Raw genomic sequence first — 19,377 nt, forward strand, 5'->3', positions numbered from 1 at the left:
TCTGTTGATGTTTATGGCCTCAAGACTCTTTCTCAGGACTGGATGATATTACAGATAAACCGTTCCTGTCCTGAGGAAGATTCTTCAGGTCCGAAATGTCGACTGGCTGACTTCTGTTTCTCCACAGCTGTTGAGTATTTCCAGCTTTTTCTGTGTCTTGTTTTTGTTTGAAGCTCATTTGGCAACACATTATTTCCTGATTAGTAGGTGAGGGAAGGGTCCTGCACCCAATCCCCAGTCTCCTACCCTTTGCAACTGCTCAGTCAGCCGTGAGGATGCCCAAAATAGCTTGTCCATAAGAAATTTAGGTTTTTTTTCCCCATTTCTCTGGGGAAACCCATAATCTTCATGTAATAAGTTTCTCGAACTCCCCAACTGTGGTTGATATCTCATGGTATCGGGAATGAGGGCTACAGACGCAGAGAACAGCACTCTGTGAACCACCGTATACCAGTCTTGTACTCATCAGGACAATTTGCAAGAATACCAAAGTAAGGGAAAGCAACAAATCTATACTGTATGAGAAGAGAGTGCTGATTGGTTGGCAAATGGACTCTGGTAGAGGCGTTGCCAGGGAGAATGCACCAGTTTATGGTGACTGACAGTTAACTGCCAAGCTTTGTTTGAAATTTAAATCAGGCAGCTTGACTCTGGTCAAGGTATTGCCCTACCACATTCTACCACAAGCCTACTTTCACTGGTCAATACACATGTTGGGATTCTTAAGTTCCATGCACTATAAGGTTGGCCTTATCGGCAACCTTGCAAATAGGGCCTGAACCATTTGCTCACTATGCAAGCTTGATGCTGAAATAGGGCGTATCAAAGGCATCCTGCGTGACAATGGCTATCTGTTCAGATAATTCCTCGCTGTATATCGCGCAAACTTATGAACGGGCCTAAGGCTGTCATTTTCAGCCCTGAAAAGTGCCCAGTCTACTTCAGATTACCCTGGAAGGGTAAGATACCCCAAAAGTTGGAGCAACAGGTGAAGCTAGCTGTATCACACTGCTGCTATGCAGTAGCAACACGTGTGGTTCGCCATTAACAGGATGCTGCTGTCAAGTCAAAAAGACATTCTGCCTGTCACACAAATGAGTAATGTGATATATGAATTTCAATGCCAGTGTGATGCTAGGTATATAGGTCATACGTCCCAAAGACTGGTGGATCGTATCAAACAGCATGCCCCTTCCGCTGTTTGCAATGGGCAAGGTACAGACCGTAACTAACCAGCCCGAGCTTGCAAAATACAAAACTCAGTGTCCAAAGTTAGGTATGATTCCACGATTAGATAACATTTTCTAAACAATCTTCAGTGTGCTAAGAATTACCGTGACAACCAATTTAAGATTGACAGTTGGGCATGCGGTGTGGTGCATTTGCACATACTGGAAGCTACATATATTAATACACAGGACCCTGTTCTTTGCAGACAGAAAGAACATGTGCACACATTGCGCCTGTTTCAGCTAAACAAAATAAGTGACAGCCATTTGCTGGTTCATGCCTCAGGACAATGCCTTGAGCAATCAGAGTCAAGCTGCCTGGTTTAAATTTCAAACATAGCTTGGCAGTTAGCTGCCAGTCACCATAAACTGGTGCATTCTCCCTGGCAATGCCGCTACCAATCAGAGTCCACTTGCCAACCAATCAGCACTCTCTTCTCCTACAGTATAAATTTGTTGCTTTCCCTTACATTGGTGTTCTTGCGAATTGCCCTGATGCATGCAAGTCGAAAAGCTTCAACAAAATGTCTCTGTTTTCAGCATTACTCATTTTTGTCAACCCTCTACTAGCAGTTCCATAAAATGTGTACAGTTCAGGTCAGGTTAAAGTAAAGCTGACTCTACACCTCCCTGACACTGCCTTTACCCCAATTTCAGAAGCATATCGGTGTGACATGTTCTTTGTTCCTTTATATCTGCCAGGTGAAAGCAACCGGAATGATATCAGGGTTTAAAGGATTAAATTATTAGGACAGGTTGCATAGACTAGGTTTATATTCCCTCGAGTGTAGAAGGTTAATGGGTGATCTAATTGAGGTGTTTAAGATGATTAAAGGAGTTGATAGGGTCAATAGAGAAAAATTATTTCTTCTGATGGGTGGGGGAGTTCAGAACAAGGGAGTATAACATTAAAATTAAAGATAGGCTGTTGCAATGGGATGTCAGGAAGCACTTCTTCACACAAAGGGTAGTGGAAACCTGGAAAATTCTTCCCTAAAAAGCTGTTGAGGCTGGGGGTCAATTGAGCAATTCAGAACTGAGGTTGGTGGATTTTTTTCAGACGAGGATATTAAGGAATATGGAACCAAGGTGTCTAAACGAACTTAAGGTACAGATCAACAATGATCTAATGAAGTAGCAGATCAGGTTTGAGGAGCTGAATGGCTTCCTCTTGTTCCTATATTCTATACAGTGAGCTGTTTTGTGATACATTTTCCTTGTGTGGTTCAGTTGGTAACACTCTTGCCTCTCAGTCAGAAGGTTGTGGGTTCAAGTTCCACTTCAGGACTTAAGAACAGCAATCTAGGCTGACATTGTAGTGCAGTACTGAGGGAGTGCTGCACTGTCAGAGGTGCTGTCCCATCTGTCCTCTCAGGTGGATGTAAAAGATCCCACGGCACTATTTTGAAAAAGAGCAGAGGAGTTCTCCCCAATGTCATGGCCAATATTTATTCCTCAATCGACATCACAAAAACAGATTATCTGATCAATATCACATTGTTTGTGGGAGCTTGCTGTGCACAAATTAGCTACCACGTTTCCTACATTAACAGTGGCTACTGTCATGAAGACCCCCACCTGCCAAGAATGAGGCATATTAATTTTGTCATATGAACATTAATTTTAAACTGTTGCTGGAGTGAAGAAATGACTTGTCTAAAGAGATCACCAGACATTTGGCTGGAGGACATAAGAGACCCAATTAACCCAAATGGATTTTGATCACCTGACATTGAAGGTGTAAGAAAGCTCGCATTCCAGTGTCTGCTAAGATGGTTAAACCAGCTGGTCACCTGACCAACCTGCTGGCCAACTTGGAGTTTTGAATTGTGCTCACAGGAAAGTTTGAAGACAGACTGCAGATTGCAACTGAACCTGGAGCAAGAGAGCCTGTCTCCCTGGCTGGCTCTCTCTTGCTTTCTCACAAGCCTCCGGACCCACTAAAGTCACTTAAACCTCGAGAGAAAAGACTCCTACATCAAAACAAGTTAAAGTGTGCACTGGGCCCCAATGAACAGCAAGACTTACCGGCAACCAAAGACTCTACTTTGAACTCAAAGGTCTGTAAATACACCCTGCTATTGCCTCAAACTTTTCCCCTTTATTCTTTCTACTTTTTTCTGTCTCTATCTGCATGTGTGTTTATTGCGTATGCATGCTCGCGTGGTCGTGTCGCGTATTCATAGTCGTTAACCAGATTAGAGTTTAAGGTTAATCGATTTAAACAAGAAAGTTTAAAGTTTAAGAAAACCTGTCTGATTGATTTCTTGGCCTTACCATTGGAAAGGATTCACTGAAGGGGAGCTAAAACACAGTGTTTTAAAAATTAAACCCTGTTATGGTTAAACCAGGCAAAGGCTGAGAGGGAACCCCTAAATCCCTTTCTCACCTGGTCATAATACTACACTTCAAAAGTACTTTATTGATTGTAAGGCACTTTGGGATATCTGGTGGACGTGAAAGGCGCTATCTCAATACAAGTCTTGCTGTTGGACAAAACCATTTCACTTAAGATGCTTGCAGTTGGCATAGAAACTGGAGATCTTCATACCGTCAGTGCAGGCTAGATTCAAATTGAAGTGTGAAAGTAGAAGGACAGTATCCTCATCTCCTACACCACTCAACAGTGTAATCAGTAGGTTGGCATGGTCTTGCAGGCATAACCTGCTCTCAAGGAATGGCATGAACAATTTGGGCTTTGCTGCTACGACTTGATATGATCTGAACTCCTTGATGGGATTATTGGAATCCCTGTAATCATTCCAGGGCATTCATTACATATATAAACCATCTGAATCTCTGGATTAAATTACAGCTACGCAGTCACTCTCGGGGAGTCATTATTCATTATTTTAACCAGTGTGTGTTCAAATAAGGCAAGATACTAAGGAGCCGTAAGGAAATGTTAAAAAAATACTTCACAAAATGGAAAGGAGTTCGAATATGTGGAACTGGAAATGCTTTTACACTGGCGCTAATTAAGTTCCAATTCTGCTAGCACAATGCCAAACTTCCATTGCTCCACCATTGATGGACATACCTTGAGCTCTCTAGGCCCCCAAGCTCTAGAATTCCTTCCCTAAACCTCTGCGCCTCTCTACCTCACTCTTCTCCTTTAAGACACTTCTTAAAACCTACCTCTTTGGCTGAGCTTTTGAACACCTGTCCTAACATCTTATAGAAACATAGAAAAGTTTATGGCGCAAAAGAAGGCCATTTGGCCCATCAGGCCTGTGCTGGCCGTAAAAGACCTATCCAATCTAATACCACCTTCCAGCTCTTTGTCTGTAGTCCTGTAGGTTACAACATCTCAAGTGCATATCCAAATGTTTTTTAAATGCGAAGAAGGTTTGTGCCTCTACCGTCTTTTCAGGCAGTGAGTTTCCCACCACCGTCTGGGTGAAAAAAATTACTCCTCAACTCCCTTCTAATCCACCAGTTAATTAAATCTATGCCTCCTGATTATTGACCCCTCAACTAACAGAAATAGGTCCTTCCTAGGCCCTTCATAATTTTATACACCTCAATTAAATCTCCCCTCAGCATCCTCTGTTCCAAAGAAAACAACCCCAGCCTATCCAATCTTTCCTCATAATTCTTCATGCCTGACAGCATCCTCGTTAATCTCCTCTGTACCCTCTCTAGTGCAATCACATCCTTCCTGTAGTGCGGTGACCCGAATTGTACACAGGACTCTGGCTGCGGTCTAACTAGTGTTTTATACGGTTCTAGCATAATCTCCCTGCTCTTATCCTCTAGGCCTTGGCCAATAAAGGAAAGTATCCTGTATGTCCTTTTTACCACCCTATCTACCTGTCCTGCCACCCTCAGGGATCTGTAGACATACACTCCAAGGTCCCTCTGTTCCTGTACACTTCTCAGTGTCCTCCCAGTTATTGTGTATTTCCTTACTTTGTTTGTCCTCCCCAAATACATAATTTCACGTTTTTCCAGACTGAATTACATTTGCTATTTTTCTGCCCACCTAACCAGTCCATTGATATTTTCCTGCAATCTACATTTTTCTTTCTCACTATCAACCACATGGCCAATTTTCATATCATCTGCAAACTTCTGAATCATGCCCCTACATTTAAGTCTAAATCATTGATAGGTATCATGAGCAGCAAGGGACCTAATACTGAGCCCTGTGGAACCCCACTGGAAACAGCCTTCCAGTCACAAAAACACCCATCAACCCATAACCCTTTGCTTCCTGCCACTGAGCCAACTTTGGATCCAACTTGTCACTTGGCCTTGAACTTTTAATTTTCTGACCAGTCTGCCATGGGGACCATGTCAAAAGCCTTGTTAAAATCCATGTAGACTACTTGAAACATGCTACCCTCAGCAACCCTCCTTGTTACCTACTCCAAAGAGTTCAATCAAGTTAGTCAGACACTAACAAATCCATGCTGCCTGTCCTTGATTAATCCATGCCTCTCTAAATGACCATTTAAACTGTCAGAATTTTTTTCCAATAATTTACCCACCACTGAAGCACGGCTGATTGGCCTGTAATTATTGGGTTATCCCATCCTCCCTTTTTAAACAACTGTAAACATTAGCAGTCCTCCGGCACCATGCCTGTAGATAGAGAGGATTGAAAAATGATGGTCAGAGCTTCTGCTATTTCTTCCCTTGCTTTCCTTAGCAGCCTGAGATACATTTCATCGGGTCCTGGGGACTTATCCACTTCCAAGGATTCTAAACGTCTTAATATTTCCTCCCTCCTATGTTTATCCCATCCAATATTTCACACTCCTCCTCCTTAACTACAATGTTTGCATCGTCCCTCTCTTTTATGAAAACAAAGTATTCATTAAGAATCATGCCCACGTCTTCTGCTTCCACACACCAGTTACCTTACCCTACTCTTTCCTTAATTATCCTCTTGCTCTTTATGTTTCTATAAAACATCTTTGGGTTTTCCTTGATTTCGCTTGCCAATATTTTTTCTTGCCCTCTCTTTGTTTTCCTGATTTCCTTTTTAATTTCTCCCCTGCACTTTCTAAACTCCTCTAGTCTTTCTGCAGTATTGCGCTCCAGGCATCTGACAGTTTTTATTGCCTTATCCTACTCCATATGTTCTTTGACATTGGGGCAGGTGGGGGGGAGATCGGGGAGGTCTAGATTTGTGAGTCCCACCCTTTTTCTGCGGGAACATATTTGTTTTGAACCCTCTTTAACTCTTCCATAAATGCCTCTCACTGTTCTAACTCTGATTCAAGTAGCTGTTTCTAATCCACTTTTTGCCAAATCACATCTCAGCTTAGTAAAATTGGCAATTGCCCCAAATTAAAATTTTTAATCTTGGTCAATTTTATCCTTTTCCATAACTGCTGTAAATCTAACTGAATTATGATCACTACCACTAAAATGCTCTATGACTGATACCCCTTCCACCTGTCCGGATTCATTCCCTGAAACTATGTCTAGTCCCCTTGTTGGGCTTGCTAAGTACTGGCTGAAAAAGTTCTCTTGAATGCAGTTTAAGAAATCTGCACCCTCTGTACCTTTTACACTGAATTTATCCCAGTTAATATTACAGTAGTCCTTCTGTGGTCTGGTGTCAGATTTCATTTTATAACACTACTGTGAAGTGCCTTGAGATGTTTTAGTATATTAAAGGCGCCTTATGAATGCAAGTTGTTGTTCCTGCTAAAGCTTGGCTCCCTCATCCTAGCAGCAGAATTGTAAACCAGTTTTTTAGGCCAATCTGCTAAGCTACAGTATAAAAGCAGCTTCATAAATGAACTGTGTAAATGGCTTTGTGGAGTGTATTTTTAGAAAGAAGCAGAGAATATCTAAGTGGAGATGCAAACTGATGGTGCTCACTCTGCTATGGAGAACAAATTAAACCACAGGTGTGCAAATAGGTACCAAGAGTAGATTACATATAAAAGTTTTCTAGATATCCTGTTGAGAGTGATGGGGTCAGTTGAAGTGATAACATTTGGTGTATGGAATAACAATTGCTTGCAGTGCTTAATGTGGGAGCATATGTTCTTACATATGTTCTTTTATGTAGAATTTTCCTTTAAGCTTTTCTAACTGAGCAGCATGCAGCACAATCACAAAAATTCTGATCAGATGATTCACTGTCTTCACAACCACAATGACTTGTATGTATATAGCGTTTTTAACCTAGTAAAATGGCATCAGACAAAACTTGACACCAAGACACATAAGGCAATATTAGGGCAGGTGACCAAAAGCTTGGTCAGAGAGGTAGGTTTTAAGGATAGCCTTAAAGGTTGAGAGAGAGGTAAAGAAGTGGAGTGGTTGGGAATTCCAGTGCTCGGCAGCTGAAGGCTATCAATGACAGAGCGAAAGAAATCGGGGATGAGCAAGAGGCCAGAATTGGAGGAGCACAGATATCTCAGATGGTTATGGGGCTGGAGGAGGTTACAGAGACAGGCTGGGGTGGGGGGGGTGGGGATCAGGAAGCCGTGGAGGAATTTGAAACAAGGATAAGAATTTTAAAAGCAGGCATTGCCAGACTGGGAGCCAATGCTCAACACTCCTTCAATCCATTAATTCCAGTTTTGTGATTTATCCTCTTCCAAAGCCTCCATTAACACCAGTCTTCAGGCAGATGGTGGGTTGCCAGACAGACAGTGTGTTGACCTTACTTATAATTTTTACTCTTGGCTTTTAGCCAACTTCAGTGTCAAATGTTACCGAAACATGATGCAGTATGGGTAAGGTGCAGGCTGGAGGTCCTCTACACTGCCTAATGATATGCCTTAATCTCAATTCCAGAAGAGCACCAGATGATACACTCACTGGTGTGGTGTTTCCATTGCTCTTGCCAGCCACCAAGTGAAGTTGCTAATTCAATTCCAGTGTGTGTTAAATTGTAGACTCTGCTGCAGGCCCAAAACACATTGAGCTTCATCAAGACTACCCTCGGACCTTCGAGTGCGGAGACTGTAATGCCACACGTCTGGGCTATTCTTGAACCCAGGCCCCAAAAGTGAAAGGGGGATTTTGTTAACCCATTGTATAATTTAATCCCCCTAACCAATGAAGCGATTAGAATACCCTTTACATCTTGAGTAATTGTGCAGTGTAATGCAGCAAGTATTTGGGAAAGAGCAAATAGAATGTTATCATTTATTGTGAGGGGAATTGAATACAAAAGTAGGAGGTTATGTTTCAGCATTGGTGAGATCACACCTGGAGTACTGTGTACAGTACTGTTGACAGCAGTTCAGAGAAGGCTTAGTTTAGTTTAGAGATACAGCACTGAAACAGGCCCTTCGGCCCACCGAGTCTGTGCCGACCATCAACCACCCATTTATACTAATCCTACACTAATCCCATATTCCTACCACATCCCCACCTGTCCCTATATTTCCCTACCACCTACCTATATTAGGGGCAATTTATAATGGCCAATTAACCTATCAACCTGCAAGTCTTTGGCATGTGGGAGGAAACCGGAGCACCCGGAGGAAACCCACGCAGACACAGGGAGAACTTGCAAACTCCACACAGGCAGCACCCAGAATTGAACCCGGGTCGCTGGAGCTGTGAGGCTGCGGTGCTAACCACTGCGCCACTGTGCCGCTTACTAGACTAATACCTGGAATGGACGGGTTGTCTTATAAGGAAAGGTTGGACAGGCTAGGCTTGTATCCATTGGAGTTTAGAAAAGTAAGAAGTGACTTGATTGAAACATATAAGATTCTGAGTGATTTTGACAGGGTGGATGTGGAAAGGATGTTTTATCTTGTGGCAGGATCTAGGACTAGGGGTCACTGTTTAAAAATAAGGGGTCGCCCATTTAAGACAGAGATGAGAAATTTTTTCTGAGGGTTGTGAGTCTTTGGAATTCTCTTCCTCAAAAGGCAGTGGAAGCAGAGTCTTTGAATATTTTTAAGGCAGAGGTAGATAGATTCTTGATAAGCAAGGGGGTGAAAGGTTATTGGGGGTAGGTGGGAATGTGTAATCGAAGTTGCAATCAGATCAGCCATGATCTTGTTAAATGGTGGAGCAGGCTCAAGGGACCGAATGGCCTACTCCTGCTCCTAATTCGTATGTTTGTATGTAATCCTCTTGGGTCAGTGAGGAGCTGTGGTGAGGCTGTGTTTTAGCCACTGGAACCTTCATGAATGGTTATAATAGTGGCAACCTGTTCATTACCTGACATGAATATCACGATCCATTTGAAATGAGTCGCATCTTGAATGGACATCAGGTGCAAAATTACATCCTTTCGAATGCCAGTGGCAGACGAAAAATTAATAAATTGTTCTGTAAATGATGCAGATACTTAAGAAAAATTGGCCAACTAATTTACCACAGCTTAAACTAAGGGTACCTTTTGCTGGCTGCAGTCTGGAGTAATGTTGTCGGAGCCTTTATTAATTGCACTTCGCAAGCAGTGACAGTTTTGTTGCTACTGGCAACTTTCTTCATTAAACTTAAAGCCTGTGTCAAATCCCATTAGCTGAACTGTGGGTGCCTTACATTTGTATTCTTCACGATCTCCCAGTATGACAGTTCCAGTTGTGTGCAGACAAGGCGGGGGAGACGTGTTCAAATGTAATAAACCGTACAACCCGTTGTAGTTAGCACCGAAGTGTGTCAATCACGACGAGCAGTGGGTAAGACACTAGCTGACAGTTCCCTTTATAACAGTGGAGAGCAGAGTGGTTTAACTCAGTTTTTATTTAAACACGATTACTTCCCCCATTAGGACTTGGATCCAGCTTCGGCTTTAACCACTTTGATGAGCAGGTTGTATGATGGGCATCGCACTGTGGGAGGAAATGAACAGGATAATGATGAGAAGGTCACCTCGGTTCTCCAGTCTTTGAGAGGGGGCGCAGCTTATGGATGCTAATGTATCTGACACAGCAGGTGCTCATGGTATGAGAAATGAGCTCCCTAAGCTGCTACACCTCTGTACCAGACTCAGTGCTTCAAACACATTTTACAAGAACATGGTGAGGTCTCAGTGTTGCCCTGCTACCTCTCTCCATAATAACCTTTATGCATGAAGATTTCCAGTGCGTGGGTGTAGAGAGATCTTAAAAGTGTTTATACAAGTGCATTTACAGTTTTGCTTCACAATGCACAGAAAACAACATCCCTTGCATTGACCATCCAACAGGGAACATATAGCACAGCCTCTGTGTCTTATTATGGCACTGACTATGAAATTTGGAAGCAACTTTATATTAGATTTTAAAATGTCAAGGGGCTGAGTTACAGCAGGGCTATAATAGGGGGCTGCAAGATGAAGAAAGATCATTTTAAGTGGAAAGGAACAATCGTGTGTGTGTGTGTATATATATATATATATATATATAATAATATATATATATACACACACACATCTATAAACAAAAGGACAAAATCGCAAATGCGGCAGTCTTCACAAAGGCAGAGCTCCCAAGTGTGTAGGCACTAATCAAACAGAGGCGGCTTCAGTCTGCAGGATGGAAGACAGTTGTATATCCAAGGACCTTCTGTATGGTGAGGTAGCCAGATGACCAGTGGGGCAGCCAAAGCTCCACTTCAAGGATGCCTGCAAGCGTGACATGAAGGCCCTTACCACCAATTGTCGCACCTGGGAGTCACAAGCTGACGAAAGAGGGAAATGGCGACACCGCTTGTGGGCTGGTGTGCACCGCCACCATGATGAGTTGCTACAGCAGCTTGGCAACAGGCGCCAATGCCCAAACCAAAACGTTACCTGGCAGCTTCATGTGCGTCACTTGTGGCAGAACATGCCTCTCATGGATTGTCCTCCACAGCCATCAGCAAAGGTGAACCAAGAAAAGACATCCCATCTAAATATATTGTTTGTTACGCATCCATCATCTCTCATAGATGGAAGGATGCCAACAACCATATATATATTTTATACAAAAAAAATCATCATAGTAGATAGGGGAACACACTCATTATTTCACATGTATATGGGGAGGTAGGTTCTTTATTCTTTCATGGGATGTGGGCATTGCGGGCAAGGCCAGCATTTTTTTTTACCATCCCTGATTGCCCTTGAGAAGGTGGTGGTGAGCTGCCATCTTGAACCGCTGCAGTCCATCTCGTGCTGGTAAACCCACAGTGCTGTTAGGGAGGAGTTCCAAGATTTTGATCCACTGACAGTGAAGGAACAGCGATATAGTTCCAAGTCAGGATGGTGTATGGTTTGGAGGGGAACTTGCAGGTGGTGATATTCCCATGCGTCTGCTGTCCTTGTTCTTCTAGGTGGTAGAGGTCGCAGGTTTGGAAGGTGCTGTTGAAGGAGGCGCAGTGAGTTGCTGCAGTGCATCTTGTAGATGGTACATACTGCTGCCACTGTGCGCCATTGGTGGAGGGAATGAATGTTTAAGGTGGTGGATGGGGTGCCAATCAAGCGGGCTGCTTTGTCCTGGATGGTGCCGAGCTTCTTGAGTGTTGTTGGAGCTGCACCCATCCAGGCAAGTGGAGAGTATTCCATCACATTGACTTGTGACTTGTAGATGGCGGACAGGCTTTGGAGAGTCAGGAGGTGGGTTACTCGCCGCAGAATTCCCAGCCTCTGACCTGCTCTTGAGCCACAGTATTTATGACGATTGTCCAGTTTAGTTTCTGATCAATGGTAACCCCCAGGATGTTGATAGTGGGGGATTCAGCAGTGGTAATGCCATTGAATGTCATGGGGAGATGGTTAAATTCTCTCTTGTTGGAGATGGTCATTGCCTGGCACTTTTATGGCGCAAATGTTACTTCCCACTTATCAACCCAAGCTTGAATGTTGTCCAGATCTTGCTGTATATGGACATGGACTGTTTCAGTATCTAAGCAGTAGCGAAAGGTGCTGAACATCATATAATCATCAGCAAACATCCCCACTTCTACCTTATGATGGAGGGAAGGTCATTGATGAAGCAACTGAAGATGGTTGGTCCTAGGACACTACCCTTTGGAACTTGTAAAGCAGTATCCTGGGGCTGAGATGATTTGCTTCCCACAACCACAACCATCTTCCTTTGTACTAGGTATGACTCCAACCAGTGGCGCCTTTTCCCCTTTATTCCTGCTGAGTTCAGTTTGGCTAGGGCTCCTTGATGCCACATCAGATCAAGTGCTGCCTTGATAACCAGGGCAATCATTCTCACCTCACCTCTTGAGTGTAGCTTTGTCCATGTTTGGACCAAGGCTGTAATGAGCAAGGAGCTGGGAGCTGAGTGGTCCTGGCGGAACCCAAACTGAGCATCAGTGAGCAGGTTATTGCTGTGTAAGTGCCACTTAATGGCACTGTCGACGACACCTTTCGTCACTTTGCTGATGATCGAGAGTAGACTGATGGGGCAGTAATTGGCTGGGTTGGATCTGTCCTTTTTGTGGATAGAACATACCTGGGCAATTTTCCACATTGTCAGGTAGATGCCAGTGTTGTAACTTAGTGGCTTACTAGGCCATTTCAGAGGGCAGTTAATAGTTAAGCACATTGCTGTAGGTCTGGAGTCACACGCAGGCCAGACCAGGTAAGGACAGCAGATTTTCTTCCCTACAGGACATTAAGATAGCGCTACACTCTACTCAGATCTTCAGATGCTTTTTATGTTTAGCTGAAGGATGGATGAGCTGTGTTGCAAACTTTTAAAAAATCATATAGAAAGTATTTTAATGCTACCTTTTTGAGCATCTTTTAAATTAAAGATTTTGTTATTAATATGTTGGATCAGAAATGCAGTCTGGATAGGTGGCGCTTATTTAGCCTGTTGCAGATTCCTAGAATAGTCTCTAAATATCAAAAGAGCAGTGGGCAGCCTCTGATAGTTAGAACAAGTGATCAAACAGATTCTGTGCCAGAAATGGGCACCTTGAGGTAATTAAGGCACTTGGCTGCTGCCCTGAGCTTTTAATTAGGTTCTTCTCCCTTGTTCTAGCAGTCATTCTGCCAGAGCATTCATTATAGTCCTAATACTGCACATACAAGATGGGGAATAACCTAACCTAATCACAAACAACCTTGTCGCATGGGATTTTCTGTCACCCGCTGAGCACATTACTGGTCTTCATCACAAGCTCAAATGTGGCCCATAAAAGGTCCACTACAATGAGGATCCGAGGTTACGACCAAGGCGGGAATAATGCACTGTTAATTCAGTCCCACTACTCCACAGGTCATAGCATATAGAACATAGAACAAAATACAGCACAGAAGGAAGCCATTCAGCCCATCGTGACAGCGTCGGCCGAATAAGCTTTTCAAAAATAAGTCTTTGATCTGTGTTCTCTGTTGTCCTAGTAACCAAGATTTCTGTCTTGTCTTAAGCAGAGTTGATGTGAGGTCATCTGGCTTCTCTGACTCTATCTAAACTTTTAAAAATCAGAGTTTTTATAAAATATCATGTCACAAAGTCCAACGTCCATAATACACCCCTGAATGATGACTGGTTTGTGCTAGTGCTATTGGGTTCCTGTAGCGGCAGTCTTCCCTGGAGCTGGTTTTGGCAGCTGCACTTGGACCTTGTGGTAGGATGAAGACGACCTTTGAACCAGTAGCTCTCATGCAATATAAAGCACCCATTTCGGTCAGGCTATCAGGGAGAGGTGATCCTTTCACAGGGATGCTGGGAGCATGAGCAGGCATATCGCGTTTGCAAGCCGCTTGGTGGTTTGAGGGGAGAAGCAAGTGTTGAAGCCTGGCACCATGCATTTCCCGAGAAATGATGGGGGAGACCAAAAAGAACAGAAATGATAAAAACGGAAAAATATAATATATGTACAACAACATTACATAAAACAAGACCTGCCTCAGAGACAGAAACTATAAGGGCCACCAGATTACAAATGATAAACCACTCCAACAAGGCTTTCATCTGACTCCCTTAATGGCGTTACTACCTTTGTTACTTCCTCCTAGGTAAATATGTAATATTATTAAATTTACATGGAAATCCACTGTTGACTAGTTCAGGTGTGCTGAAGGGGAAGTGATGGGGATTTAATTGGTGGGCACAGCTTCTTCCCTTTTAAACGGGGATACCGCTCCCCAGGAGCAGCCTGAACACCACCTCGTGCAAGAGATGGTCCCAGGGGAGAGTTTCACTCGACTCATCATTAGTTGTTTGCACTGTTGCAGTAATGATCAGCAGGATTTAACCTGATAGTGTGAGTTACTGCCCTTTGGCACCCTAATGCTTCAGCCTCACTGACTGATTGGCTCAGTTAGCACAAATCTCTGGTGGCAAGCACAATCAATAAATCTTTGTTGGTAAATAATTGCTATTGAGCAGAGTTTTAATATAAATTTATGAGCAGTGTTTTATCATTGCTGGTGGGTAAAGTGCAATGCTGAATGATAGATTTCAGATATTGGTTACATTTGTTATACATACAAAGTTTTAATACAAAGTGTTGTCTGCATTATTTAAGTATCGTAGACTTACAGTTCAGCCCCTTCGCCTTTTCCTCATGGGTACAATAACGGGAATTGAAAGTTCACAGTCAATCTAGAAACTGACTGAGGAATATACTTTCCACCTTGTGTGGCGTCTCATTGTGCCTGCTTACAGCAGAGTTAGACATTAAGCTTCCCAGAACAGAAGAAACTTGGATTAAACTGCATTATATAGAGGAAAGCAAAAATAAAGCTTGCCTACCAATTCCTACCAGCTTGAGCCATTGTTTCCTGTATTCCAAGTGCTCTGTTTTTGTGCTAATTTGCTTTGTCTAGGCTAGAACTGTATTAATCTCACTGTGGCATGCGACTGACCCCTGCAACCCTGAGGCACAATGCCATGTATTTGGGAACTACTCAGAAGCATGCTCCCTCAGGACAGGTAGACAAGATAGCCATCAGATTACATGAGGCAAGGCATAGCTATATACATCCTCTGATAAAGCCTATGGGATGGCCTTAATAGAGAAGATCTGTAGGCTGATTCTTTGAAGTCGGCCTGCACCTTAGTGATAAGAATCAACCTATCTTATTCTACCATTATCACTGGTGCTGCTGGAGAACCCATTTCTATCAGGCTTATGGAGGGGAAGCGTTATGTTCATTCAAAGGTACTTATTTTCACATAACAAACTTGTTTATGCTTACACTGGTGAAGAGTTTACTGCAGGCAACATCCATCATCTTGAAGCAGTGGCATGTCGATTTTGTCATTACTTGCTGGATATGCTGCTACTTCTAAAGACTCTTTTAGATGTAGTTAGATTTAATTTGCTGCTGCAGGGCTGTGAAATAATGTGTTACAAGAACTACACATAGTAAATAACAAAAAAGTCCTCATTTAAATTTTTGCCACGTGTCCTCAGCAGCCAATACTTCAATCAGGGTTATTTTTAATGGGCTAGGAAGTATCTTTCTCTCCCTGTTTCTTTCCAGTTCCGCCTGTCTATCCATACATTGTCAGCCGAGGCTCAGTGGGTAGCACTGTCACCTCAGTCAAAGTTGTGGGTTCAAACCCCAGTCCAGACACTTGAGCACAAAATCGAGATTGACACTCTAGGTGCAGTACTGAGGGAATTCTGTACTATCAGAGGTGCCAACTTTCAGGTGAAACGTTAAGCTGATGCCCTGTTTTCCCTCTCGGGTGGATGCAAAAGATCCCGTGGCACTATTCCAAAGAAGAGCAGGAGCGTTCTCCCCAGTGTGCTGGCCAATATTTATCCCTCAACCAACATCACAAAAATTGATGATCTGGTCATTAACTCATTGCTGATTGTGGGATCTTTCTGTGTGCAAAGTGGCTGACTACACTTCAACAAAGAAAGTACTTTGTTGGTCGTTAAGCACTTTGGGGCTTCTGAGGTCATGAAAGGTCCTATAAATATAAATCTTTCTTTTTGTATCCCAAACCACATGGCAGTGATAGTGGGGGATTGACGAGCTGCCCATGGACCTCTGAGTTGTGTGGCAGGAGTCATAACCTACTTTGCGGTATATTGTTTTGATAATTGCATTAAAGCAAAACCGGTGCTTCTCATTGCATTATCAGCAGGTAGACACATCATTCGTGATAGTTTTGAGTTATATAACTGTGGAACATCCTAGGTTTGCAGCCTATTAAACTGGTGATGAGCCTCAAACCCTAACTATTACAGTCAGCAAGATTACTTACTTCCATCTTTTCCTTCTTTTCTAGACTTGATTTTTCCAATGCCATCCACACCAACATCCCAACCTCCACTTTCCACAAACATCCATCTTTTCCACAATTCTGCCACCTGCATCTGGACCTGCACTAAGCCCTGCTGGCTCATCACATGCACTAACTTCCTGCCTACCAATGAATCAAATTCTGAACTCTTGTCCTCAACTGCAAAACCCTTCATGGCTCCTCCATGCTACCTCTGCAACTCTTTTTCTATGACTCCTTCTCCTGAGTCTGATTGTCCGTATCCCCCTCCCATCCCACATCCTTCCACTGCGTCTTTAGTGGCAGTGCTTTCGCCTGTTTAGGTCCTACTTTCTGGAGTGTCCTCCCTAACCACTCTGCCTTTCTACATTTTCCCCACCTTTAAAAGTCTCTTTAAATCCCATCTCTTCAACTAAGCCTTTCTTTAACTATCCCATTGTGGCCCCGATCCAAACCTTTGCAAGTTGTTCAATTCCTGGCCTGTGACAATCTCAATGGTGCAATGGTAGAGCTACCAAATGGTGTCCTCAGTGGCCAAAGTGCTAGGGAGTGAGCAAATAAGGCAGATTTCCTGCTGTGGGGCGACCTGCATTTGTGGACTGTGGGTGAGGACCCATTGAGGCCCAGTGCAACACCCCATGGTTGAGTAGGCTGCTTGCACTCACTCGGATCAAATGAGGATAATAGTCACTTGGATGAAATACAAAGGTGATGTCTGTGGAGCTGTACCCCTAAGGTAAGTCACTGCTTTAAAGAGACGAGAGAATTTCTTTTAAAAGACATTTTTTTTTGTTGTGGCTTTTGTTGCTGATCGAGGTGAAGGATGTTACAGCTGGGCAACAGAACACTTTTCCTTTGGAGACCCCAGTGTCAGCATTGACCAGCATGCTGGGATCGGAACAGAACATGCTGGAAAACGCTCAGCAGGTCAGGCAGCATCTTTGGAGAGAGAAACAGAGTTAACGTTTCAGATTGATGACCTTTCAGCTAAGACCTGGATTAGACTGCTCATAGTTATTTTCTGTAGGACCCTTAGACTGAGGACACTGGCCTGAATTTGAACCCAGGTTCCAAAAGTGTCAGCCCATCAAAATTCAGGCACATACAAATTGGCCATATTTCTTGCAAAGGGCTCATTGCATGTGAACGTTGATGAAAATATGCAGGGACAAGGTTTGGAGTGATTGAAGGGGAATGTGCTGAAGAAGTCAAGGATCTTAGACACGATCTGTGCACAAAACAAAATACCGACAGCTCCAGTAATTAAGGGACCAAAAATTCCAAAGGCTAAGAATAACTCTACAAATTATTCAGGAAGAAATGTTATGGAAATTGGTTGGAACTTTCGAACCGTCTACATCTGCTATGACCTGACACTGCAATGAAAGTGTGTACTCTGATCTCTGCCACTCCTTCCATTTAGATTTGGTTGCTTTCCCTTTTTGTCCCACTTATTTATTTTTAATGTAACAGTTGATCAAGCTTTCATGGTAACGATTATAATAAGTGTATTAACGCATTAAAATCAGTGTTTTAAGCCCAAAAGAGGAAAGAGAACCATGTAACTAGAGTAACAGTTGCTTTATAGTCTTGTATATCACATAATAAGACATATTTAACAGATGCTGTAAGGAATTTGATATAGATACAATGTCATATACAGGGTTAAAAAAAGCAAGGGGGTAATAGACTTGCATATTGATTTTGTATGACTGAGGACTGGATGGATGTGTTATAGATCCAATGTCACACTGATCAAAACCCAGAATTCAAGTAAAGTTTTATTTTATAATCATGATGTGGTCTCCTGTACATTGGGGAGACCAAACACAGATTGGGTGACCATTTTCCGGAACACCTCCGTTCAGTCTGCAAGCATGCCCCTGAGCTTCCAGCTGTCTTTCATTTTAATTCTCCACTTTGCTCCAACTCTGAAGTTTCTGTTCTCGGTCTCCTGCAGTATTCCAATGAAGCTCAATGCAATTTCGAGGAAGCACCTCATCCTTCAACTGGGCACTTTACAGCCTTCCAGACTCAACATGGAGTTCAATAATTTTAGATTGTAACCTCTGCCCCATTTTGTTTTCTTTTTCTGTGCTGGTTTGTTTGTTTACTCTCTTGTTTCTTTCTTCCTTTGTTGCTTTCGGATGGCAGCTATTCAGGATCCTGCCATTCACACCTTCTCTAGACTCATCTTTTGTTTCTTTACTTGTCCCATTACCATTCCTTTTAACCTTGCATCATGAAACCTTTTGTCATTTAACTTCTCCTGCTTTCCACCCTATCCCAGACCTTCCCCTTTGTTCTTCTTCTCACCCTTCCCAGCTTTCACTTGCTCAAAAACTGTTACATTTCTAACTTTTCCCAGTTCTGATGAAAGGTCACAGATTTGACACGTTAGCTCTGTTTCTGTCTCCACAGATGCCGTCAGACCTGCTGAGTGTTTCCATAATTTTCTGTTCTTGTTTCAGATTTTCAGCATCTGCAGTATTTTTCTTCTGTATTAGAGCTTCTTAAATTAGTTTTGATCTCTCACCTTCATGTGTTGGAGAAGTAAGCACTGATAAATGTGATTCCAGCCAATGGCTGAGGAAGTGGGAAGGGGTTCAGCCACTGAGACTGACACTGGCCATTCTTCGAGATGCTGCCACTATTTCTACAAGTATCCAGGAGGCGCATTCAGGCCTTCGACTTAAAAATGTAGGATCCAAAAAGATGTTGGATTGGGGAAGATCCCACAATGTTATAGTCACAAAACGGAGCCAATGAGACCATTTAGTGCTGTAACAGACTCTAAAATGCAAGCTTGCTTACATTCTCTTAAATCTATTTTGTTTTTTTCTTAGGGTATGTTACTTAAGAGGAGTGGGAAGTCACTAAACAAAGAGTGGAAGAAGAAGTACGTAACACTGTGTGATAATGGGCTCTTGACGTATCATCCTAGTTTACATGTAAGTGTGCAACTCCACCTGGCTCTTCTCGAACTCTCGCCTATTCATGTTCCCAGACAGGCAGAAGGAGCTGTTGTTGGTGGAACTGAATTG

At 43.0% G+C, this 19,377-nt stretch overlaps 1 protein-coding gene across 4 annotated transcripts in view; it reads left to right on the top strand.

Annotated features, from left to right (window-relative positions):
- The window catches only part of agap1 (ArfGAP with GTPase domain, ankyrin repeat and PH domain 1), a 727,575-nt gene that overhangs the window by 485,874 nt on the left and 222,324 nt on the right, over window positions 1-19,377 (top strand). For all 4 annotated transcript variants that reach the window (XM_068035975.1, XM_068035972.1, XM_068035973.1 and 1 more), the window contains exon 10: window positions 19,180-19,284. In XM_068035975.1, coding sequence (XP_067892076.1) covers window positions 19,180-19,284 — 105 coding nt within the window. The remainder of the gene's footprint in view (window positions 1-19,179; window positions 19,285-19,377) is intronic.

The sequence above is a fragment of the Heterodontus francisci genome, chromosome 7 (assembly GCF_036365525.1).
Source record: "Heterodontus francisci isolate sHetFra1 chromosome 7, sHetFra1.hap1, whole genome shotgun sequence".
NCBI lineage: Eukaryota > Metazoa > Chordata > Chondrichthyes > Heterodontiformes > Heterodontidae > Heterodontus > Heterodontus francisci.